The sequence below is a fragment of the Aulonocara stuartgranti genome (genome assembly GCF_965226115.1).
Source record: "Aulonocara stuartgranti genome assembly, chromosome: 3".
Lineage (NCBI taxonomy): Eukaryota > Metazoa > Chordata > Actinopteri > Cichliformes > Cichlidae > Aulonocara > Aulonocara stuartgranti.
In genome coordinates this window covers 21,001,359-21,026,222 of record NC_138941.1, presented here as the reverse complement: position 1 = coordinate 21,026,222, position 24,864 = coordinate 21,001,359, and the positions used below count along the sequence as shown (strand labels likewise).

The following is a 24,864-nucleotide window of genomic DNA, read 5'->3' as shown; positions in this document are numbered from 1 at the left end:
TGACAGTAGATGTTTGTGTGAAAGTGCTGGAAGCAAATGAGTGTGTGATGTTCTTTCAGTGTTGCACTTTGTAGACGCTCCCTGAGCACTGGTCTCACAGCCAGCTGCACATAGAGACCAGTGTTGTTAGTCCAGGTCAGAAGATGACTTGTTGGAATGAAAATGAGCTTGTAGTTTGTCTGCTTTAATAATGTGACTGGAAAAAGGTGTTGGACTTCAAATATGTCCATTTCTTTCACACTTCACCTTTAAAAGTGAAGCCTTGTGGTTCCTGGAAGGAAAAACACGACTTTTTCAAGTCTTTGTCCTGTTTTTATGATAAATGTACGACTTTAATGTGAAACATTCAGAGTTTTTTCTCTTGTTGTGTTTGTTTGAAGCTGCTTCCTGTTGGCTTCAGCTGTTTGGAGTTTCCATTTTCTAAACTTCTACATTCTGAACCTTCTTCAGCTCTGAACAGATGATGAAACACTGAATGATTTCAAGCTCACACTTTGTCTAATAAACTTACATCTTTCATTCTTTATACAGATTGATGAACTGTGGTTTGTCAGAGATCAGCTGTGATTATCTGGAAGCAGCACTGAAGTCCAACCCCTCCCATCTGAGACAGCTGGACCTGAGCTCCAACTACAAGCTGCAGGATTCAGGAGTGAAGCATCTGTGTGGTTTCCTGGAGAGTCCAGGATGTGGACTTGAAACTCTGGGGTCAGTCAGCATGTTTTAGTTGTGCTGAGATGAATATGATGTGAAAGTTGTGCTGACACTAAACTGCAGACATCAGGCTGATATTATACTGATCCACACTGAGGATCTTCATGGTAAAGTCTGTTTTCTTCTTCTCTGGTTTAGTCCATTGACTGCAGCAGAACAATGTTCACATTTCAAACCTTCAAAGAAGAAGAAAAATCCTCCACTGGATAATTCACTGTGAAACTCTCCAACTCTTCATTCCACCTTAAAGTCTGTCTGACACTGAAATCCAAAGCAAAATGTGCGTTTGCTTTACAGACAGCAGTCCAACACAAACATACACACATCATCCAAAACACAGTCCAACATCCAAATCTCCTCCACTGCCAGCATGAATGATGGGAAAGAGAAGGAGGAACACTCTGACATTCAGGGTTAGAATGAGTTTCATGAAGCAGACTGTGAAGATCAAAGCTGCATTAGAAAGCTTACATGAATGAATGAGTGGACAGAAGTGGACAGAGATCATCTGAAGCACTTCAAAGGCTTTAAATCAGCACATTTCTCTTTATTCTTTATCAACTCTGTTAGTTTCTCTCAGTTTTCTGTGGAATGAAGCTAACAGCAGGCTAATAAGATGCTGACCAATAGGTTTCTATTAAAGGTTGTAATTTGTATATGAAAAAGTGCTTTGGCTCAGCAGGGATCAGCTTACAGGTAGAATACAGCTGCTGGATGGGATTAGCATGTCATAGCTATCTACCAAACTGCTAACTGGGGGATTTCAGGCCATCTATGGATCATTTTTGCTAACTGTTTATTCAGCTTAGGCTCACAGGGCTGCAGCCTGTGCCCTAGCTGTCATAGGGCAAGAGGCGTGGTCCACCTGCACAGGTGAGCAGTCCATCACAGGGCCAACAGAGAGAGACAGAGAAGCACTCTCTCACATCCACACCTACAGCCAATTTAGAAGCACCAATGAACCTAAGCAGCATTTCATTGGACTGTGGGAGAACATCCAACCTCCACAGAAAGGCCAACAAGCTTCAACCTACAACCTTCTTGCTTTAAGGCACTAGTGCGAACCACATTTCCCCATTTCAGCCCAAATCCTGCATCTTCCTGTTTCTGACTCCAGGCCAGCTCCACTAACACTTTCTCATCAGACACTGCCACCTAGTGGAGGAAGTCTTAGTTCCATTTGAAGCTTCAGATTACAGTTAGTTCCTTTACAAAGAGGTGGAGGTGGTGGGGCCACAGCACCATCATCACTGAGTGCCATAGGACACTTAACCTTTGTTTCCATATGCTGGGAACTTCCTGTTGTTCCAAGGAGGACTGGAAAATGTGTGAAAACCTCCCAGTCAGTTCCTCACAGCACACTTCAATCATTTCCCTCCCACAGCATCAGGACCAGGGCTTTTTCTCTCTTTGGTCCCACTAAGAGATTTCCACACAATCACCTCATCAGTGGGACTCTCAGAGCTACCAGCCCTTTGCTACAATCACAAAGCTCTTCATTGAAATCAATGATATCAAAGCTGGAATCAAATGAGTCCAAGTCTTCTGCTGATTCAGCATCACATTCATCTTTGCTCCTTGTTCTGCATCCCCACCATGGACTTCATTCCTTTCCAAGCCAGCCTTGAGTGTCCTTTATTCAGCTCATCCTCTGCTTTATTTTTACACCTGATTTTAGCTGCTTTATCTCTCTTTCAACAAGTTTCTGTGCCTCAATCTTTTTCTTCTCTCCCTCATAACAAGACAGCTTCTTCTGCCTGAGAACATGTTGGAGTGATTTACTAATCCAGGGCTGCTTATTGGGGAAAATACTTCCTGTTTCCAAAGTAATCCCCATTTTTCCCAGAAAGAAATGTAAGTAGAAATCGATGATCTAAGTGAGAACATGAGCCTTTATAAAGTCCCAGTGGGTGCAGTCAAAGCAGTCCCTCAGTCCCAGTATAGAGTCTTTGGTCCAGACTGGAACAACTGTGTGCCCTGTTTGAACTCTCTTCAGTGCTGTGACCTGACAGACCCAGAGGGGCCATCACATCACATTTAGAAGCTCCCCTAATGGAGCCACAACACATGTCCAATACTTAGTCTGTCTTGTTGGACCAACTGGAAGAAATGATTCAAGGACTTAGTCACAGAACAGAGATTCAAATCTCCAAAATCCAACTGGCTGCATCAGGACATATAGTCTGAAACTCTGCACAGTTTCCTGTTTGAAGCTGCTTCCTGTTGGCTTCAGCTGTTTGGAGTTTCCATTTTCTAAACTTCTACATTCTGAACCTTCTTCAGCTCTGAACAGATGATGAAACACTGAATGATTTCAAGCTCACACTTTGTCTAATAAACTTACATCTTTCATTCTTTATACAGATTGGGGGGCTGTGGTTTGTCAAAGATCAGCTGTGATTATCTGGCAGCAGCTCTGAAGTCCAACCCCTCCCATCTGAAAGAGCTGGAGCTGTGGAGAAACAACCTGAAGCATCCAGATGTGAAGCAGCTGTTTGATCTTAAGAAGAGTCCAGACTACAGACTGGAGACTCTGGTGTAAGTAGAGTGATGGAGTGAGTGGGTGGTGCTGTCAGCAGTATTGTACTAAACACAGTCAGTATGAAGCAAAGATCCAGTGTTTCCTGTAAAGCTGCAGCTTCTCAGTGAAGCTGTGAGAGGAGAATGGTGACAGGCTTCAGGATTGGACACAAACACTTCCTGTTTCTGACCTTTATGGTCACCATGGTAACGGCTGACACGCTCTGATCAAACGCTGTCAACAGCCAATCAGCTCTCTGAACAAAGCAGCACGCAGACCAATGACTGCATTCATTTCCAAGTTTAAAGCAGTGAAGAACACAGTCTGTAGGTGAGGAAGAATTTAGTGAGAGCAGATGTTTGGATGGAATTCCTCCAGTTAACAGCTGGAACCGTCCATCTGGATTGTTGGGCTTGTTGTTGGGGTTCCTACAGAGCTCAGAGTGGACACACCAAGGTTCTTCTAATGAATGAAAGTCCAAACTCAAACTAGGAGGGAAAAACATTTTCATCAACTTCAATAAAAATCCAAAGATTAGAAAAAGTGAAGCAACAATGAGTCCTAGTACAGTCCCAGCACTGAAGTCCCTGCTGCTCTTTATACTGGATGTGCTGCATCACTGACTGACAGCTGATGAAGAGTCTCTGGAAACACTCGTTTATCTCCTCTGCTCTTCCTTCTTCTCTCTGCAGGTGGAGGACATGATGGTAAACAGGACGGTGTGTGTGCTGAGAGAGGAGGAGCTGTGTCCTGATGATCCAGAGAGGTTGAAGCAGCAGCAGCTTGTGTGTAGAGACGCTCTGACTGGGCCATGTTACTGGGAGGTGGAGAGGAGAGCTTCATCCAGCAGTGACTGACAGAGGAATGAGAAGAAGTGCAGATGACTGTCAGTGCTGCAGAGTGAACTGCTCTGAGAACAGCTCCACTGTCAGACACAATGTAGAGTCCAGCATCATCCCTGTGTGTCCCTCTGGATCTGACAGAGGATCATCAGTGTATCTGGACTGCTCTGCTGCTGCGCTGTCCTTCTACAGTCTCTGCACAGTCTCTGTCTGACTCTGGCTTCAGACCCTCCTGGATCAAACTCACCTGGAAAAACTTTCAAATTCAAATTCAAATTTTATTTGTCACACACAACCATACCCAGTATGACATGAGGTGAAATGCTTGTAGCTGTGCAATGCCCGACCATTAAATGACAGTGGTTTTACACTATTTACAATTTACAGGTTATTACAAAATGTACAGATTTAACTTAGAAATTTACAGTAAAAATGTGCAAATAGCAGAAAGAGATTATAAGGAAGTGCACATGAAGAAAAACCAGAGTGTGTGGTGATGTGATGTGTGTGAGAGTTCAGTCTTATAGTGATGTGATGTGTGTGAGAGTCCAGTCTTATAGTGATGTGATGTGTGTGGGAGAGTTCAGTCCTACACCTGGTTCACGCCGCAATGTATTGCGCCATTTTCCGGGTCCACAAATCAAAACAAACGCACTGTGTTGGAACGACGACGACAAGAAACATGTTTAAAAGCAGCTCAAAAGAAAACGGACGGTATAGAGACCGATTGCGTCCAGAGGCGAAGCAGCAGCACTTGAAAAAATTAGAGTGCATCGCAAATCTGGACCCATATGAAATACGGCAGTGGAGTAAAGACCCAGACGACTTACCGCCACTGTCCTACCCTGATATCTTCACGTATCTTGTTTGTGGAGTAAGCGCTTACACTGGGAACCAGTTTCATAACTACAAGTCACTGGAGGCGCACATCCAATTTACAAGTGCAAAATTTGGCTATTTTCAAGCCGCCAAACTGTGAGTACGTCGTCATTCATACCAAGGTAAGTCAGCTGGAGGACATCGAGTGTAAGAGCCATTGTCCACCCCCCACCTTAATTAATGTTATACATTTATCATTGAACTGCTAAAATATCGTTATCATATCATGTGCCCATAATTGTAAAGTAGATGCAAACTAACACATTGATAATCGGGCAAATTATTACTTAACGCCAATTTGTGTCCTCCCTGTCTCATTTATTTATTGTCTTTACATCAACCTTGTCCTTGTATGTTCCATGTACTGCACTCCCAAAGATTGAATGAACCTGCATTACAGCCATGGGTAATTGTAAGCACCACGGGGAAGGTCGAAGCCGCACACTGAACATGCTGAACATCCTACCTAAATAAATCCCAGCAGGAAACATGTTTTAATAGTGTGATTGGGTCATCTGAACACGCTACCTATACGACAGAGCCATTAACCACGTAAGGTAGCATATTCTGATAAGTTAGCACGGATTGATAGACAAGACTATAAATTTACGCTACGGTAGGATGTTTTGACAGAACACCTTTTCTCGTCCCCAACATTTTTCTTTTGTTAAGCTTACTGTTATCAAGGCATGGTAAATGAACAGTAAACCTTGCCTGATGACTAATCTTCCCGTTTCCCTCTCATTGATTTATTTGGGTTGTCATGGCAGAAGTATTAAACGATGCCTTTTATTAGAACATAAGCATTTAAATGCAGTAATTGTATTTGAATTAGTTAAATATGAGTGGGCAACTCTGACCATGACAAGACTGCATTTGCTCTAAAAACTTAATAAAAAATTTAGACATATTGTTGTCATTATTTTTACTCTTCAATTTTATGTGTTTTTTCTTTAAGATGGTATCAGAAGTTGCTCCTCCACCATGAAAAAAACCATCTGCATGTATTCTTTCACTACATCCACGATTCTCCTCTGTGGTCTTCCTCATTCATCCTGTTTGGAGCTTAATGTTCAACATCCTTTATCTGTTAAAATTACAGAAGGAGAAGAAAGTAATCATCAGAGCAGGAATCATGATAAATGATAAATAGATTACCAGTACATACAAACATAACACTTGCATAATTTCTCTGATAACGCTGCATTGGATGGGTTTAATAAAATGTCCTCCACAATCTGTATATGAATTGTCATTAAAACCACAGAGATTCTTACTTATAAAGGAAAGAAAAGTGGGACAAAGCCCATCAACATATAGTGTATATTTTCTGAAACATTACAAAGATGCAGGTAATTCTGGGTTCACCTGAATTACAGATTAGACTGGTGGACAAACAGAGATGTTGTGTACAACTGGTGACAGCATCAGTGACAACAAATTAATCAGCGAGGCTGGAAGCAGAATTAGGAGGCGTCAGAGTCAGCGAGGGTCAGAGATCAATGAACAAATTGCCCACCTTCATGGATAATGCATCCCCCTCAGAAGGATTCAAAATTTGGGCCATGAAGAACAAAGTCAAAGACTAGCGGTCCTTTTGCTCTATTTTCACCTGTAAAACAGGAGTAGGGTAGGCGGAGGTTTACCCTGGTGCAGGTGTGCCGCAGCGGTCAGTGGAAGAATCCGCGAGTTTCTCTGTGACGTCGTAGCGCACTCGGTGCTTGCTTGGAAGTTTAGGGGGTTTTTTCGCCGTAAAAAGAAGTTTTCTTCCCACGCACAACGGACACTAATGTTTTTGTCACTTTTTATGGAATCAAACTCAAAGTAAGGTCAGTACTTCCACGCTTTAAACGCTGCACGCTCATATTCTCTCCCGCACTCGATATATTATCCATTGTTGATCTGCACACAGCTGTTGTCACAGACGTTGCACTTGCTTACGTCACTGTCATGAGACATTCTCGCAAAAAAAATCACGGTTTTAGTAACGCAGCGTTCCTACGGGAAAGTAACGGTAATCTATTTACCTTTTTTGCTATAGTAATCCCTTACTTTACTCGTTGCTTGAAAAAAGTAATCGGATTACAAGTAACGCATTACTGCCCATCTCTGGTCAGGACACAAAAGACTGCGTTTCTAAGCCAGTCGGCACCCGTACCGTAATATGCATAAGAATAGTGCAACAACATTTTAGGTGCGGCTGGCTTGACTGTGTGGTCGTAAGTGAGGGCTCACTTGACCGCGGTCAAATATGGTGCTGGAGAAACAAACTACAGAGAACTTTGTAAAGAGAGTATTGAGTGCTTTGGCGATGTAAATGGACTGGTTCTTATATAGTACTCAAAGCACTTTAAAGAACTTGCCTCATTCAGGTGTACGCAAGCACTTTTCTCTGTAAGCACTTTCTGTGTAATGTTCACACACATTCGGAGAGCAACTCTGCGTTGGTATCTTGCCCAGGGATATTTGGCATGCAGACGGGGATTGAAGCACCTTCCTCTACTACCTGAGCAAAGCCACCCCATGTTCGTCTGTGCACAGATTTCTTTCAATACAGTATTATCACAATTGTGCAAAAATACAGGCATGAAAGCTTAAAGTGCGCGATCACAATAAAGGTGACGTTCAGAGACTGACTGAGTGATCTGAGAACTCATCAGCGCTCCTCACTGCCTTCACTTACTTGCTGCTATGGGTGCAGGAATAACATAGTTATGCAGTTATCTGGGACTCTCCACCATTTGACCTTAGAACTGAAGAAGCTTCTCGGATGAGAGGTGAAACGTCTTCAAGTAACTTAAAGAAGTCCAGACGCTTTTCTTTACAAGCTCCTTTGACCAGTTATGCAGTTACTTTCTCAGTCTGCTAGAGCCTCCACTTGAACGCAAGAACCTTCATTTATCTTCTCAAACGGAATTCAAAATGTTTTTTACAAATTGAAGGATTAAGATATAAATCGCAGAAGCATCGATCCACACATTCAAAGAAGAACAACCCAACAAACTCTTCATAAAACTCCAAGAGATATGAAAATCTTTATTTCTGTCTATTCTGTGTTGTTAATAACATCACATCTTCACATAGTAGCAAAAACATATTAAACAAACATTAATCTCAACATGCATACTGTACTTCAAGTTTCTCTCATGGAAAGGCCAGTGTTACTTTTATAGTATCCTTTCCATAAATATCATAAATATCTTTACCCATGTAGTGGAATTATTTTATTTTTTCATTTTAGTTAACAAGTATAATGTGACCACATTCACTTTTTATCAGGACAAGCTACACCACCACGGTGGTTAGCATACAATAACACTGCCTTGTTCTCAAAGCTTCTTGCTAACTGTACTTTTTTCTGAGATGTTCTCTTTAAGTAAGGATACTGAAAGTGTAAGCAGTGTATACGGTCACATCACGTGCTTAAGGTTGTGTTAGCACTGATAATTCCTTCACAGTTCTTTAAAGATGCTGAAGTCATCATATCAGCTGTAAATGCAGTGCTGCTGCTGTCCTTACGCTATACTTTCAAGCATCACACTTTCTTACTGGCCAGTTTATTTCCACTTTTTATGCTCTAGTATGGTGTGACTGAATGAAGTCAGCAAACCAAATTCTGTCCATCTGAGGATGAGAAGAAACTTGCATGAAATGGGAAGCATGAGATGAAGATGGCTCCTATGCTTTAGACGTGGCACTGTTTCTGCCATTGTAAGTACGCTAATGCTTGAAAGATCCATTAAAAGTCTGACACTTCACTCTTCAGCTGGAGCGTCCATCAAGTTTTACATTCCAGGTTTCCTCGTTGGGATTACGACTCAGACGATGATGTGAAAAATTAGTTATTACATTAAACCCATAAAATCAACACTGGCAAAAAAGCCGTGCACTTCACAGAGCAGCTTTCTATGGCCGAGCAGCTCCTGCAGGTGTAAGGTGTAGGTGTCACAGCACTCTGGTCCAAAGAGGTTATGTGCAGCATGCAGACAGAAAATGGCTTTACAGAATATGACTGAATGTTGAGGCACCAAAACACACTCAGTCTGCCCCTCAGTCTGATCAAGAAGAAAACCTGACTGAGCGCTTCATAACATCAGTACGATGATGTCCCAGAGGCCATGTTCAGGTTATTCTCCCGTCCACACTGAGCGGGCGGATCAGTGGAGTCTGCATTAGCTTTAACAGAAAGGTCTGATTTAAGCAGGTAAGCTGAATAGACAAGAAAAGCTAGAAAGCTTTATCAACTATAACCCCAGCGAGGACCTTGACAGGTGTCTTGTGTACAGGTGAAGGCTGGACAGTCAGCAGGATACCTTCCTAACATTTGTCATTCCCAGCATTGAACCGTTTCCTGGCACAGCCTCAGTGAAACAGAGCATCGTTTCCACCCCACAGTTACAGACAGGCTGTGCTTTTCTTTGGGAACACCGTCGAATGAGCCCCGTGTCCTCTCTCAGTAGCTGCTTTCGTGTCCTGTCAGGATGTACAGGCTGCTCAGTGCTGACGGGTCATCAGTCGGTGTGCTCTGAAGGATGATGTCTCTGCACATTGTCAGCAAATGAGAAGGAGATGAGTTGTAAAGGAGAGCCAGAGAAAGGCAGTACTAACCTAAAGCCAGTGCCTCCACCTGCTTCTACTCCTCCCACCTCTAGTACTAACACTACTCTACTGATACTACAACCACTGTAGTTTGACTTTAATGCTACACACTGGTACAGTACTGGTACACTTACTGGAGTTTTACTCCTGTTCCTGCTCATCACCACGCCTACTACTTTTTTAAACTTTATGATAAGTGTGAACATTTACACAACAGCATACAAACAAGTTTAAAGTAGAAAAAAGGAAGCAAAGAGCTGAGAAATACATAAAACATAACACAGAAGAAAAAGAAACCTTTGCAGGGATTCCTTCTACACCCAGTTTGAGTAAAAACTAACTGAAACACAAGGAAAGAAGATAAGATCAACTAAAATAAGGGTTGTATAATAATACTTAGTACTGGCAGCCACCAGCGCCAAGCCTCAGCCTCCCAGTAGACACACCTATGGTACCGATTTAAAATCCTACATGTCTTTGTTCTCAGGTTATCACGTTCACAAACTTGGTGTCCACGCTATTTGCCTGCCAGGCTGACAATGATTTAGATCAGCGGTCCCCAACCCCCGGGCCTTGGACCGGTACCGGTCCGTGAGTCGCTTGGTACCGGGCCGCGAGAGTTGAGGCTCAGGTGTGAAATGTGTGGTATTCAGGGTTTTTATCGGTTTTCAGCGTTATTTCGTTATCGTTTTGATTGTTAACTCGGTTTTCCGGGTCTTTTCACGTGTGTTATGAATAAATCTTCTTTTTTTCGGTACCAATACTACTTTTATTTTGTTGTATTTATCCGCAACACCTTAAAGGCTGGTCCGTGAAAATTGTCGGGCATAAACCGGTCCGTGGCGCAAAAAAAGGTTGGAGACCGCTGATTTAGATCACAGAAATCCAACAACATTTTTAAGATGTTATTCCTGGTTTCACAGTGGAAAACTCCGGGTAACGTCCATTATCTTTGCTCCTGTATAAGACTTTCCTGAATGCTGAGGTTTGGTCTTCCACATGAAATTCAGTACTTTTGTTTCAGTTTCATTAATGATGCATTGATTTTGGACATCGATGTAATATATATGTGATACACGACAGTCTTTGAGTCCGTCCTTCTCATATATAATCCCACTGTTTTTGCACTTCAGATGATTCCAGTAATGACTGATTTAAAAAAGAAATTGTGAAATATTTCTAATGAACTCACCACGATTCTTATTACAAACTTCATTAAGAGCTACTGGATCAACAGGGGTGTCCTGGATTTGTTAGTAATATAATATAGTAATATATTATTATTAGTTTTAATTATTTAGTCAAAAATCAATTCCAGACTGCTCTGAAAGAAATCAAAAAGAAAAGGACATTTTCTGAAGACTGAGCTTTAATGCCAGATATCTATACGATCCAAATGTAAACACACACTTGTAGTTACTGAAATTATTCATTTTCACAGGTTGTGTGTCAATTGTTTGAGAAAACCTGGTGTTAATGTCCCCTCCTCCCAAAAAAATGATCAAAAGGAAGTGCTGAGGTTATTATCAGGATGTCCTAAAAGCTCTCAGTTAATCCAACATGCTGCAGCGAGAGTCCTGACAGGGACTAGAAACAGAACATTTATTGGCTCCAGAATAAAAGATTCAAAATCCTCACATAAAAGGTTTTGAATAATCAGCCCCTGTCTTATCTTAATGACCTTATAGTACCATATCACCCCATTAGAGCACTTCGCTCCAAGTATTTAAAAGTAAAATGGGAGCCAGACCCTTCGATTTCCAGGCCCCTCTTGGTAAATGGTAAATGGACCGGTTCTTATATAGTGCTTTTCTACTCTGAGCACTCAAAGCTTGCCTCATTCACCCGTTCACACCCATTCATACTCTGACGGATGCACTGGAGAGCAACTTTCATGCAGGATATCTGGCATGTAGACGGGGAGTAGGTGACCTGCTCCCCCACCTGAGCTACAGCCACCACTTCTGTGGAACCAGCTTCCAGTTTGGGTTTGGGAGACGGACACCCTCTCTACTTTTAACATTAGGCTTCAAACTTTCCTTTCTTCCCTGAATCCTCCCTTAGTTAGCCTAAGTCTAGGCTGCTGGCGGGTTCCCCTGATGTGTTTCTTCTTCAGTCACCCTTTTCACTCACTATCTGTTTATACACCTCTCTGCATTCAATCATTAGTTGAGAATATTCTCTGGCTCTCTTCCCCAGATTGTCTTTGTCCCGTCTTCCTCCTCTCACCCCCCCAACCAATCGCAGCAGATGCCCGCCCCTCCCCCAGCCTGGTTCAGGTTTTCACCTGCTAAAAGGGAGTTTTTCACCTTTGTGCACCATAATTGCAGGGCCTTTACCTTACAATATACAGTGTCTTGAAGTGACTATTGTTGTGATTTGGCACTAGCATAAAGAAAATTAGCACTAAGGAAAGTAGTTTTCTGTACAAAGTGTCAGGTAGACGGTAGTTGGTAACTTTAATGGCTGTTTTTCTTTGGAGGGCTGCATGCAAACACATAGGCTGCATTTCCTAAATCCTTGGATCTGAGTAACCAACAGAACAAACACTCTAGTGTGACTCCTGCTTTAATGCTACCATTAATGCTAGCAGTATTCATGCTACTTCCACATGCTACTCTGAAAATCACTTCCAGGTCTATTAACAATAGTATCAAGAAAAATACTATCCTGATTACTTCTGATGTACTAGGATTACTAGTTTCTCACAGTGATTGATAGTTCTTGTCAGCATACAGTTAACATACCTGTTTGTTCCCAGAACTCTGAACACACGACTCTCATCTGTAATTTCTTGTGTTACCTGCACATAAAGTGAAAATTCACATGTGTAATGACTTAGAACAAATATGATAAGCACATGATACGAGCTCAGCCAACGTTGGATGAATTTACTAGTTCATCACCTCATCTGAATGGAAACTCCTCCCTTTGAGGCCATGCTTCCAGAACGCCAGCACACTATCCTGCAAGCAGACTGACAGAACAGGAGGTGTCACTCAGCTTTCAGGACACACATCAGCTCTCATTCACTTTGTTTGTCACATCATCATTTCTACCTAGTGTTTCAATGGGGAAGTCAAAGACTATTTCTGCAGCCAGCTGTCTGGATGGAAGTCCTTGCAGGTTCACGATCTTTACAGTTCCTGTCCAAACGGTACACAGATTGAGAATGAGCATGAAAGACATTTGAAGGATTCACAATATGCGAGGGGACTTACTTTCCAAGGTGATGAGAACAGTGTCTCGGTCCAGCTGGGTTACCTGCACGGCTCTGAGTGCTCCACTATCTCCTGACGCACGGAAACAAGGAAGCTTGTTGAAACAAGTTGAAGCTTGAAGCTTCAGGAAGTCAGCAGAGAAATTCAGAAACGGTCCTACCTGGCACTGGAACAGGAGCGCCGTTCAGCTCTATAATATCAAACCTGAGCTGTTGGCCGGTTGGTGGTTTATCATTACTACAGTCTCTCACTCCAACACACAGCTGAGGAAACTCATCTGTTGCCAACACCAGCAGTTCAAATATCGGAAGAGAATCTGGGAGTCTGATGGCGAGTTGCTGTGAAACAGTCACCAAGGAAACAAGAAAAACTAAATAAATTCTCATGATGGTTAAGTGATGCTTGTTAAACCGGAGCTGAACCTGTTCATACAACCGTCCAAAACAGCACAACAGAATTCTTGTATGATTAGTAAATCTTGAGATTAAAGATAAACTGATGCCATCCACCCATCCATCCATCCACCCGTCCGTCCGTCCATCCTGCCGTCCATCCAGCCGTCCATCCACTCATCCATCCGTCCGTCCATCCATCCATCCATCCATCCATCCGTCCATCCATCCATCCATCCGTCCATCCATCCAGCCGTCCATCCATCCATCCATCCATCCATCCATCCATGCGTCCGTCCGTCCGTCCATCCATCCATCCATCCAGCCGTCCATCCATCCATCCATCCACCCATCCATCCACCCATCCATCCATCCATCCATGCGTCCGTCCGTCCGTCCATCCATCCATCCGTCCGTCCATCCATCCGTCCGTCCATCCATCCATCCATCCATCCATCCATCCATCCATCCATCCATCCAGCTGTCCATCCATCCATCCATGCGTCCGTCCATCCATCCATCCGTCCGTCCATCCATCCGTCCGTCCATCCATCCATCCATCCATCCATCCATCCATCCATCCATCCATCCATCCAGCCGTCCGTCCATCCATCCATCCATCCATCCATCCATCCACCCATCCATCCAGCTGTCCATCCATCCATCCATGCGTCCGTCCGTCCGTCCATCCATCCATCCGTCCGTCCATCCATCCATCCATCCACCCATCCATCCATCCATCCAATCATCCGTCCATCCGTCTGCTTCCGGTTATCCTTTTTCAGGGTGGCGGGGGGCTGGAGCCTGTCCCAGCTGTCTTAGGGCGAGAGGCGGGGTGCACCCTGGACAGGTCCCAGTCTGTGGCAGGGCTAACACATAGACACAGACAACCATTCGCACACATTCACACCTATGGGCAATTTAGCGTTTCCAATGAACCTGTCCCCTAACTGCACGTCTTTGGACTGATGCCACTTTTCCATAATGTTGTGGCACAGGCGTGTTTCTCCAAGCAGCACTGTGTTAGGACTGCAGACAGGCTTAACACAGAGCTCTGTTCTCACAGTACATACATTATCTTCATGAAATGTGCGAGACATTCACAAAAAACTGTCAATTATCTGTGCTATGTGATCTAATGGTGCATGCTGGCATTGAACTGTGTGCTGATAACACTGTTCCTGTAGCACAGAAAACACATGGTAACCATTCAGTTACACGAGCTTGGACCCAGAGAAGGTGCTGTTGGTGTTTTTGGACGGCGTTTATACAACGTTTCTTTTATTTAGTCTCTAAAATCTTGTTGGGCTTGAATAAAAAGTATGCATATGTTATTAAAAAAAACAATGACATGCTTCAGATTTTGATATGCTGTCTGTCTACTTTTATGTAATTCAGGTCTAATGGCTGGTTTGCATTGTGGAAATCGGGGTAGAGTTAGAAAGGAAGACATTTATTCAGGTGGCAAGTTCGACATATCTGTACAAACCTTTAGATGCATGAACTTCTGAAGAGGCTCATACCACAAGAGTAAAACCAGGCCAGATGGGACAGCCCCGCACAGAAATGTGCTATCTGTGTATGGGTTTCTTGCTGAAACAGAGAGAGCAGGACTAAGTGTCTGCAGTTGTTCTCTGTGAACAAACAGACTGACCAGAGTAACTCTGCATTGCTTACCTACACTGCACCTCCTACAACCTTTAGTGTCAGGAATCTTTACAGATATGGCAAACTTTCTGTGGCCAACAGAGAATATCCAGGTCAGAACAAGCAGACAAAATTGGGTTTACAGTATCCTCCTTCCTCAAAATCAGGTGGTAGCATCATACATGACATTATTAACACTGCTGCACCTACAGCTCCTGTTTCCCTGCATCTGTGATGGCGTGTCGTACCTGAGACTGATCCGCTCAGTGAGGCGGTTGGTGCTGAGCGACAGGCTGCTGTGTTTCTTGTGCAGATGTCCTTTCTGTTCAAACAGAGCTGGCAGGCTGTGCGAGTAAAGCTGGGCCGACTTGCCTGCAGGATGGAGCCTTTTTAGAGCAGCATATTATCGAGTGGACACAATGTTCTCCGTTTGTGTCACGCTGTTTGTTACCTGATACGGACATCAGCACATTGTTCATAACATATAGCCATATACATCGCTGAGGGAGGAGCTGTGGGGAAAAGACAAGCAGTTCACTGAGACTTCAAACATCCAGCTTCAGTCATCAGACTGTTCCAGAAACATCATTTCCTGGTTTTCAGTGCTCCTCCTTTCATCAGGAGCTGCACTCCTTACTCAGGTTTTTCAGGGTGATGCGATTAATGACTTGCACTTTGCTGTTATTACTTGCATTTTTACACAATGCTCTTCTACTCTGACTGACACTTTCAACTACCAGCTTGACCGCGCATCACTCTTTTCTACCTCAAAACGACCAGTTACACATGTCTGCATGAATTCTGCACGCACGTTTGCACTACAAGCTGCACACAAACACGTGCACACACATGCACACACTCACATGCACACATCCATGATTTACTCCAAACCTAACCTTCGGCGCTTTTTAACTTCCAACCCCTTCAGTGGAAACATCGGGAGAAGTTTGCCAGATTTAGGGTTTGCAGTGTTATTGCAGTGTTAAGCATAGACTGGTTTTAAGGAGGTCGCTCCTTACTGGGGTTATATTGTCATAGTATCTTATGCTGCAGACCTAACCTGCGCTGGACCGAGTTATTCCTCCTGCACGTCTGTGCACGGATAGTCGAGCATCTTATGAATATAGCCACTTGACCTTTGACCCATTTCAGTATAAGATATTGTGAAAGTATTAGTCTTAGCTGACTTTCCTTCGTGTTTCTAATAGAGATGGCACGATACCACTTTTTTATGTCCGATACCGATATCATAAATTTGGATATCTGCCGATACCGATATGAATCCGATATAGTGTTTTTTAATCAACAAAACTGGTTTTTTTTAAATATCTTGCTGCATTTTGTATAAGTTCATACTCAAGTTTAAAACAACAACTACACTAAAGCTATTCTGTTATAACTGTATACAAAAAAAATCTTTCATAGTTCAGCACACCATGCTGTGGTGTGCTGGGGGAGCAGCACAGCAAAGAAGGACTCATCCAGGCTGGAGAAACTGATCAGGAGGGCTAGCTCTGTGGTCGGCATGAAGCTGGACACTCTGGTGACAGTGGCAGAGAAAAGGACATTAAAGAAACTGATGGACATTATGGACAATGCCAGGCATCCTCTGCACACGGCCATTAACAACCAGAAGAGTCTGTTCAGTGACAGGTTGCTTCTCCCAAAGACAAGAACTAACAGACTTAAAAACTCCTTTGTCCCACACGCCATCAGACTGTTTAACTCCTCTCTGGAGGGGAGAGGGAGGGGAAACAGGTGGACAAAGGAGGGAACAACTAAGCTGTAGTGCCTCTTCACCTCACTGTACAATACCTTTTGTGCAATACTTTTGTAAATAGTCAACGGTGCAATAGACTCAATACTTGAAATGTGCAATTCACTTGTATTTTTATTTTTATTCCTATTTATTATATTTATCCCCTTCGTATATTTTATTTATATTGTCTCTGTATTTATATATATGTGTGTGTGTATAACTCTGTAACTTCTGTCGGTGCTGTGCTTTTTTGGAAATCGAATTTCCCAGAGGAACCCACCCGAGGGATTAATAAAGTTCCATCTTATCTTATCTTATCTTATCTTAGCAATACTGATCAATCTAATAAACTTAGACCTACACCATCCTCCCTATTCTGGTATTTTAAAGAGTACTTAGCGTAAATATTAAGCAACCTAACTAATAGGGTTCCAACTCCCAGCAACAACAAAAATAAATAAATAAAAAATAGGGAACCACCCCTCACGCTCCACCTCATGATGCTTAATCGACGTAATCAACCTTAATTTGATGCAGTGTGAAAAAAAATGCACAGAAATCAATTATTTTTCAAGAAATATTAAATAGATTCAACATCTTTCTTCAACAAAATTGCAGACTGCACAGATGGTACCTTCCCAAAGGAAAATGTACTATAGCTTACTAGGGTATATATATTAGACTTAACAGTTACTATATACAGTAATGGACTTCTATACATTTTACATCAGATTAAAACTTTGGGTGTAAGATTCAGATAATTATTTAATAACAGCCAGACATTTTAAATGAGAATAAGAAAGAAAAGTATGTCTTTGTGCCCCCTTTTCCCTGTTCATGCCGTATCGGCCCCCCTGGCTAAACTTTGCTAGATCCGCCCCTGCACAGTTACAGCCGTCAGCTGCGTAGAAAAAGATCCTGGTGTAGAAAGTAATATTAAATAAATTCTAACAACAGCTTATCAAGCTTAAACGTGCTGCTGTTGTTCAGCCGCTGGTTTCCTCTTTCTGGTGCAAAGTGGGCCAAAAACAAAGAAGAGAGACGGACTCGCGACAGAAAAGCCGATCAGCTGATCATTAAGCAGTTTCATGATTGAAGTAGCAGCAGGAGAGGCAGTCGCTCGTTAAGCTTAACGCAGGAATGCTTTACAAACATTCAGAGATGGACTTACACACTTGCTTTACTTCTCTCGGGATAACTTTGTCGGAGATGAAATGCCAGGTTGCTAGCGAAGCTCCAAATAAGATAAGATAACTCTTTATTGTCATTGCACAGTCATACATAGTACAGTAGTACAATGAAATTGGAAAAACTGTCCTACGTCGGCACTACATATAACACAACACGACACGATATGACACATCACAACGTAACAAACAACACAACACAGTATATTAACTTAGTATAAAAAAGAAGAAGAAGTGTATGTGTATTGCACACTGTTATTATTGCACATTAATTATTATTGCACCTTGTTATAAATATAAATATTATTGTTATTGTTTTAAACATTGTTACCTCCCCCTAAAAAGTCCAGGGAGGTATCCAGTCAGGTCAGCTATTTACATTGATCAGGGCTATTGCCCTGTTGTAAAAGCTGTCCTTGAGTCTATTTGTTCGGGACCTCAGCAGCCTGAACCTCCTGCCAGACGGCAGCAGCTTAAACACCCGGTGTCCTGGGTGTGTGCTATCCAGACCACCGACAGGTCCCGCATGCCACAGCCGCTCTATCACGTGATGCATACTGCTCGACATGCTAACGTTCTGAGGTGAGTTACGGCGTGTTGCAAGTTTTGTGAGGTGCTTTCGTGACATTTAATGGATCGGATTACATTTTTTATTTTTCTCCGATATCCGATCCAGTAATTTAGGTCAGTATCGGACCGATACCGATACGTAATATCGGATCGGTCCATCTCTAGTTTCTAATGTTCTTGTGTTACTAGTAGCCCTGATGTTTCCCCTGTCTGACCTCTGTCTCGTCTATGTGTTGCTCAGTTTTCTGGTGTGTCGTGTTTTTGTCCGTCTTCCCTCCTTTTCCTCTCATCGCCGTCATCTGTGTCCAATCATTTTAGCCTGTACCTTGATCCCCATCTGTTCATCTTTGTTCTAATCCCTGTTTTGTAGCATGTAGCATGTCTTCCACACATAGCTCCTGCCTCTGTGCTCATTTTGGGATTCTGTTTTGTTGTTGGCTAATTTTGTGCACAGCTAAAGTTTGCTTTGCTGACTTTCCCTTGGTGCTTTGCAAATAAGTCGTCTTTCCAATAACTTCACCAGAATGGAGGGCAATGAAAAGCATTAAAATGTTACCAATTATGCTCATTAAACACAGGACATGTAATAAAGGATTCAGGCCAGTTAAGTGGAGTGGACAGCATGGCTGTTAAAGCATTATAAATGTGAGAGAATTACGATCTTACCTTCTCTAATGTATCTTCATGAAGTTCATTAAGGTTCAGTGTGTAGATGCCTTCTTCTGCCCCAAGAATAAGATACTGATCTAAGTAGGGAAAGTGTTTATATAAAGAAGTTTCCATCAGCACCAAACACCATCGCATCACAAGGTTCAGACACCAGACCTGCTTTCACTTTGGCTGCTATCCCCATTAAGAGTGCCTCTTTGTGCTACAATGTCAGGCAACAGCACGCTCATGACCCATGCTGTGTGCAGGCACCTGGCCACTACAGTGCCACATCACATTCATTGTGACACATTGAAGGACGTGCACACGTAACAAAGAGCATCTCTGCACAACAAGACCATCTTAAAGAGAACACAGCCACATTTAAGTCAGTTACAGCTTTCCTTTCAAACAAGAAGTCTCCTTTTCATCGTACCTTGCATAAATGAACTGTCTGCTCACATTAATATAAACCTGTTATAAACCTGCTGCTGTGAGATTTCTGAGAAAAGGCTCTCATTACTCCACTATGAAGTAAAAACAGAACCACAGACCAAACCACTGACCTCTTGTTTTGGGAAAAATCCAGGTGACGGCGCAGTTGATTTTTAGAGGGCAGCCATTGAAGACTTTAGAGAAGCAGGCTCCCATCTACAGAAGCAGCAGAGCAACTGAATCACGTATGGTCTGGCATGTTTAGATTGACTCTTCAGTTTAGGTATGTTATCTTTCCAACAAAACCAAACTGGCTGTTATACTTTTATTCAAAGTTGCACAAGTAATTTTTTCTGTTCAGTCATCCAGGTCACGGTAATCTGAGGAGCTTTGTCTCCCAATAGGGCTTAAAATCTGGGACTCTCCACCTACTGCTCTTAGAACTGAAGGAGCTTCTCAGATAAGAGATGAAACGTCCCTTTGTCTTTCAAAGCTCCTTAGATCACAAACCTGTTTGCACAAGAGTTACTCTAAAAGTGAGGAAGTAGTGAGAAGGTGCAGAGGTTTGTGGAATCCGTTGGCAGGACGCAGCCATTAAAACACACGGTTGTACGTGAGGAAGCATATCATGTTAGTCATGAGAGCTTTGGCCGTAAAATGTTAAACTTCACACTTACATGGACTTGAGGGGTGGGAGGAAGGCCATGACAATCAGCGCTCTAAAAATGTCAAAGGTTACACATAACAAATGTTATTATTTTTTGTAAATGTCACAAATCAGCATTTTGACTGTTACACGGTGTGTAGTCCGACACCTTTAAAGGATCCAATCATTAGGAAGTTATAAGGTTAGCAAGTCACACAGGCTGATATGCTGAGGCTTCCACTTACATCATCCTTCGTCTTCCTCCTCAGTGTGCTCCATTCTGGTGATAGTGGGGTCTCTCGCTTGGGTGAGGAAGCAGTAGTAACCAACTCTGCTGGCACAGCGCCCTCCGCTGGCCGACACGTTTCACTGCAGCCCTTTGTGATGTCCGGAGTGGCTGAACACCTGGCCAAGGCTAAAAAGAGAAAGAGATTTTTGTGGGACTCATTGTGAGCTTGGTCAGCTTAAAGTGGAACTATTACGGTCATAGCTGAAGTTAATGCATGCATGAAGTCATGTCTGCAGTAACTGCAATATGCATTATTACAACAACCTCTACCAAAGTACAAAGATGACTAAAATATGCAAGAAAACTGCTCCTGCTGAAGGTGGAAACAATAAACAACAAACGTGTTTCACCACTTGAGGCAAAAACACTCCATCGAGTACACCCAGATCACGATGGCACACAAGGAGGAGACACTAACAACGTTAAGCAGTTGTTCAAAAAGCCTGAGCCAAGATACAACATCCCAGGTAGAAGATAACTTTTTATTTTATGTGATGATATTGTGGAGTTAGAAGGTGATTTACTTTTCTGTTAAAGTGTTATATGTTATGTTTTGAGTTTTCTACGATACTTTCGTCCTTACATTTGTCTAATTCTGTGTAACTGCTCTGCACTCTAACTCTGCTGATGCAGGCGCATTGGAACAATTCAATTTAATGTATATATCAACAAATAATCACAACATTTGCCTCAAGGTGCTGAATAGTGTAAGGTAAAAAAACCTACAATAATACAAATAAAACAGAAAACCCAACAATCATATGACCCCCTATGAGCAAGCACTTTGGCAACAGCGGGAAGGAAAAACTCCCTTTTAACAGGAAGAAACCTCCGGCTCAGGCTCAGGGAGGGGCGGGGCCATCTGCTGCGACCGGTTGGGGTGAGAGAAGGAAGACAGGATAAAGACCCATCAAGCAACTTATAAGGATAATGTGCAGGCAAATTGTTTATATCCAGCAAAGCTGAGAATAAAACTGGACACCGGAGAGAAAAGAAGTAGATGCACACAACATACAGTGGATGTTTGTTTCTGCCAAAATATCGATGCAGATACATTTCAGATAGTAAAATATCCCATCCCAAGGTTTAATATAAGTGGATTACACTCACCTAGACCTCTTCTCTTTAACACAGCAGTGTGATATTGGTTATATGGGTCTGTACCCAAAAAACTGCACAGGATTTGTTGACTGTTTCTTATCGATTTTTACTCCCTGAAACCAGGAAGAATATTTTAAAATTCCATCATGTTGGATTTTATACTTGATTAAAAAAACCATATCCAATAATGATTTCGTACATTTATTTAATATTTCTAAGCGTGAGACTCAAGAAAAATACAAATAGAAAATGCGAGGAATTGAGGGGTATCAGTAGGGGGTTTGGCAGTGGGAGGAGCTCAGACGGTCACGTCCCAACAGGTTTATTTTGTTCATAGTGAAAGGTAAGGACTCTCACTGGCTGCTATAAGCATGTTTTGACGTGTTTTCTGTGGCAGTAGGAATGAGTATAAACACTCTGCTATCAGATTTTGGTCATGCTTCAACATTCAGGATTTTGTTTGCTGTATCAGCCACACTCGTGTTTTAGTTCTGTTTTATGGCTCCGAGAGGTTGTGTCATTTCTCCAGACAACTTTGGTTTGATTTGTGCTGAATACACTGTTAAAAGTCAACAAAGGAACATAAGGGATTTTGCGAATAAAGTTTACTTTGCTTACTTTAAGATGAAACTTTGGGATCGAGACAAAACACCCTGATTTTTTGCAAAAGAAAAAAACATTTTTGGATTCATCCATCCATCCATCCAGTCGCATCCGCTTATCCTTTTCAGGGTCGCGGGGGGCGCTGGAGCCTATCCCAGCTGTCATAGGGCGAGAGGCGGGGTACACCCTGGACACGTCGCCAGTCTGTCGCAGGGCCAACACACAGAGACAGACAACCATTTGCACTCACATTCACTCGCACATTCACACCTATGGGCAATTTGGATTAACCACTTAACCTATCCCCACAAGCTGCATGTCTTTGGACGGTGGGAGGAAGCCAGAGTACCCGGAGAGAACCCACGCAAACACGGGGAGAACATGCAAACTCCACGCAGAAAGACCCCGGCCTGATGGTGGAATTGAACTCAGGACCTTCTTGCTGTGCGGCAACAGTGCTAACCACCGTGCCACCGTGCTGCCATTTTTGGATTCAGCACCCTAAAAATATCCCATTCTCGCGTACAAAGCAAAGGGGAATATGCAATCATATAGAGAAAATGACACATATGCACTTTGTTAGTAATAACATAAAAGGAATTAATAACCTGATTAAGAGAAACATTTTCTGGGACAGTCACAGAGACTGCAGTGCTCTGCAGCTTTGATTCTAGAAACCGACCTGAGACAGAACATCATGTAAGGCAAAAAGGGACCCCAGACCTGATTAAAGATATCTCTCCCCTTAACTGTGTGCATGACCTGTTCATATGCAACAAGAGTTAGATGATGCAGTATTATCCTGCAACCTGTCATAACAGCCAGATGCACCCAGAGCCTCTGTCTTCCAGACAGATTCATGCTGTCAGGTAACAGACCCAGGACACACAAAGCTGGAGTCTTAGAGAGATTAAGATGAAAAAGATCATTCATAAGGTTAACATGTATTTTCCACATGCATACAGCATATGAACTGACATCCTGGCTTCTTTCTGACATTTCCAGCAGGTTCTGGAATAACTCCTGGATACTAGATGGAGGGTCTGGGTTAGTCTTCAGATTAGATCAAGGTCCAGATCCCCCAGCTGATGAATTCCTGCCCTAGCACACGCATCCCACTTGAACCCTTTCTTACCAATAAATACTTTCTTGTTATACCAGACAGAGGCTCGAGAGGTGAGAGAGGGATTAGTGTTGATGAACTGGGGAGCTCTAAACTAAGTCTCTTGTACAAAAGCCAAAAACTGGACCTTTAAGGCCTCTAAAGGTGTAGGAGCCACTAAGCTTTCATCAGTCGCCACCTATGACGGCAGGAGAGTTATTCATCTTAACTAACTGAGGAGCTTGCAAAGAAAAGCGTCTGGACTTCTTTAAGTTGCTTGAAGACGTTTCACCTCTCATCCGAGAAGCTTCTTCAGTTCTAAGGTCAAATGGTGCAGAGTGCCAGATTTAAACCCAGTGGGAGTTTCCCCCCACAGAGGGACAAAAGGACCCCTGATGATCCTCTAATCGCCTGAGCCAAGGTGTGAAACTGGGTGTGGGTCCCAATCAGCCAGAGTTTCGGGTGAGTTCATTGTGAAACCTGGCCCCACCTTATCATGCGAATTCCTGAGGTCAGATGGCCCAGGATGTGAGTGGGTGTTAAGGGACTCCCCACCAATGGTCACCATTTGACCATTTGACCTTAGAACTGAAGAAGCTTCTCGGATGAGAGGTGAAACGTCTTCAAGCAACTTAAAGAAGTCCAGACGCTTTTCTTTGCAAGCTCCTTTGACTACGATGACCTGGATGACTGAGAACCTTCACAGACATCTTAACTAACTGAGAGATAGTGGCATAGTATCCATTTTCTATCTCTGATAGCATATATGTTGAACCGATTGTAGGATGGCTTTTTGCCTGCCCACATATAACCCTCCACACAAGCCGTCAAGTTGCCAACAATATAAGGAAAGCTCTAAATTTACAAATCGCCTTTAATGTTTCTTAGCTTGGATGCTGAGAAACATTCGACTGAGTGGGTTGGGTATTCCCGGAACAAACACTGATAACAATGGGATTTGGAGAAACATTTGCTACATGGATCAACACTCTCTATATAAAGATCGTAGGGGGGGTCAAAGGTCACAGTTAACGGATGCTACTCTGATTTCATCGCTGGGATCACATATGTTTTCCTCACTGTCTGAAATAGTCTAATACAAACATCTGAAACTGCAACGTTATATGGGACAGAACAGAAGTTAAAAGAAAAAGCGTCTGTTTAAAGGCAGACAAAGCTGAGGTCTAATGTTGTGATGAGTACCTGTGGTGGAGTCGGCTGTGACAGCGCTGTCGGGGCCCAGTGTACAGGTCGGTCTCGGTGTAAGATCTTTGTCCTCTGTGCTGGGAGTCAAAGAGCTGAAGGCTGGCAGTGAGGCCGTAGACGGACTGAACACACTGCTCTTTCTGCCTCCCTGAGAAACACCATCAAACATGTTACTAAATACAAATACACATTACTGCATGTGACAAGGCTGATGTGCATGGGAATGTTGCTCCCATGGTTTCATACTGAACACATTTCTGCATGTTCATCAGATGGAATAATGCCTCTGTGGTGAGTCATGGTGTTTCCTCCCTTCTCCACTGGCATTAGAGGGTGTTCCCAGGACCTCAGCTGTCGAGGGCATTTTACCCCTGCTACAACTGGACCAGACGATAAGCGATTAAAAACCCCACGAGAGGTGCAGCCAATGCTAGGGAGGAGGGGGGTAGTCAAGGGTGAGTGCCTGGTGGCTGGGCCCCAGCCAATGGTGCCTGGCCAGCAGC

At 43.0% G+C, this 24,864-nt stretch overlaps 2 protein-coding genes across 4 annotated transcripts in view; one reads left to right on the top strand and one right to left on the bottom strand.

Moving 5' to 3' along the window:
- LOC309700575 (NACHT, LRR and PYD domains-containing protein 3-like) overlaps positions 1–4,450 on the top strand; it is a 133,432-nt gene extending 128,982 nt beyond the window's left edge. For both annotated transcript variants that reach the window (XM_082524195.1, XM_082524196.1), the window contains exons 8-10: positions 532–708; positions 3,079–3,252; positions 3,928–4,450. In XM_082524195.1, the coding sequence (XP_082380321.1) occupies positions 532–708; positions 3,079–3,252; positions 3,928–3,940 (364 nt within the window). In that variant the 3' untranslated portion in view covers positions 3,941–4,450. The remainder of the gene's footprint in view (positions 1–531; positions 709–3,078; positions 3,253–3,927) is intronic.
- Positions 4,451–7,972: 3,522 nt separating this feature from the next.
- Positions 7,973–24,864, bottom strand: part of map4k2 (mitogen-activated protein kinase kinase kinase kinase 2) — a 46,874-nt gene continuing 29,982 nt past the window's right edge. For both annotated transcript variants that reach the window (XM_082524245.1, XM_082524246.1), the window contains 15 exons: positions 24,359–24,509; positions 20,306–20,475; positions 20,092–20,133; positions 19,546–19,630; positions 18,998–19,077; positions 15,267–15,327; positions 15,064–15,187; positions 14,846–14,904; positions 14,658–14,761; positions 12,937–13,114; positions 12,777–12,848; positions 12,615–12,701; positions 12,462–12,532; positions 12,303–12,358; positions 7,973–9,497 (listed from right to left, as the gene is read on the bottom strand). In XM_082524245.1, coding sequence (XP_082380371.1) covers positions 9,410–9,497; positions 12,303–12,358; positions 12,462–12,532; positions 12,615–12,701; positions 12,777–12,848; positions 12,937–13,114; positions 14,658–14,761; positions 14,846–14,904; positions 15,064–15,187; positions 15,267–15,327; positions 18,998–19,077; positions 19,546–19,630; positions 20,092–20,133; positions 20,306–20,475; positions 24,359–24,509 — 1,428 coding nt within the window. In that variant the 3' untranslated portion in view covers positions 7,973–9,409. The remainder of the gene's footprint in view (positions 9,498–12,302; positions 12,359–12,461; positions 12,533–12,614; positions 12,702–12,776; positions 12,849–12,936; positions 13,115–14,657; positions 14,762–14,845; positions 14,905–15,063; positions 15,188–15,266; positions 15,328–18,997; positions 19,078–19,545; positions 19,631–20,091; positions 20,134–20,305; positions 20,476–24,358; positions 24,510–24,864) is intronic.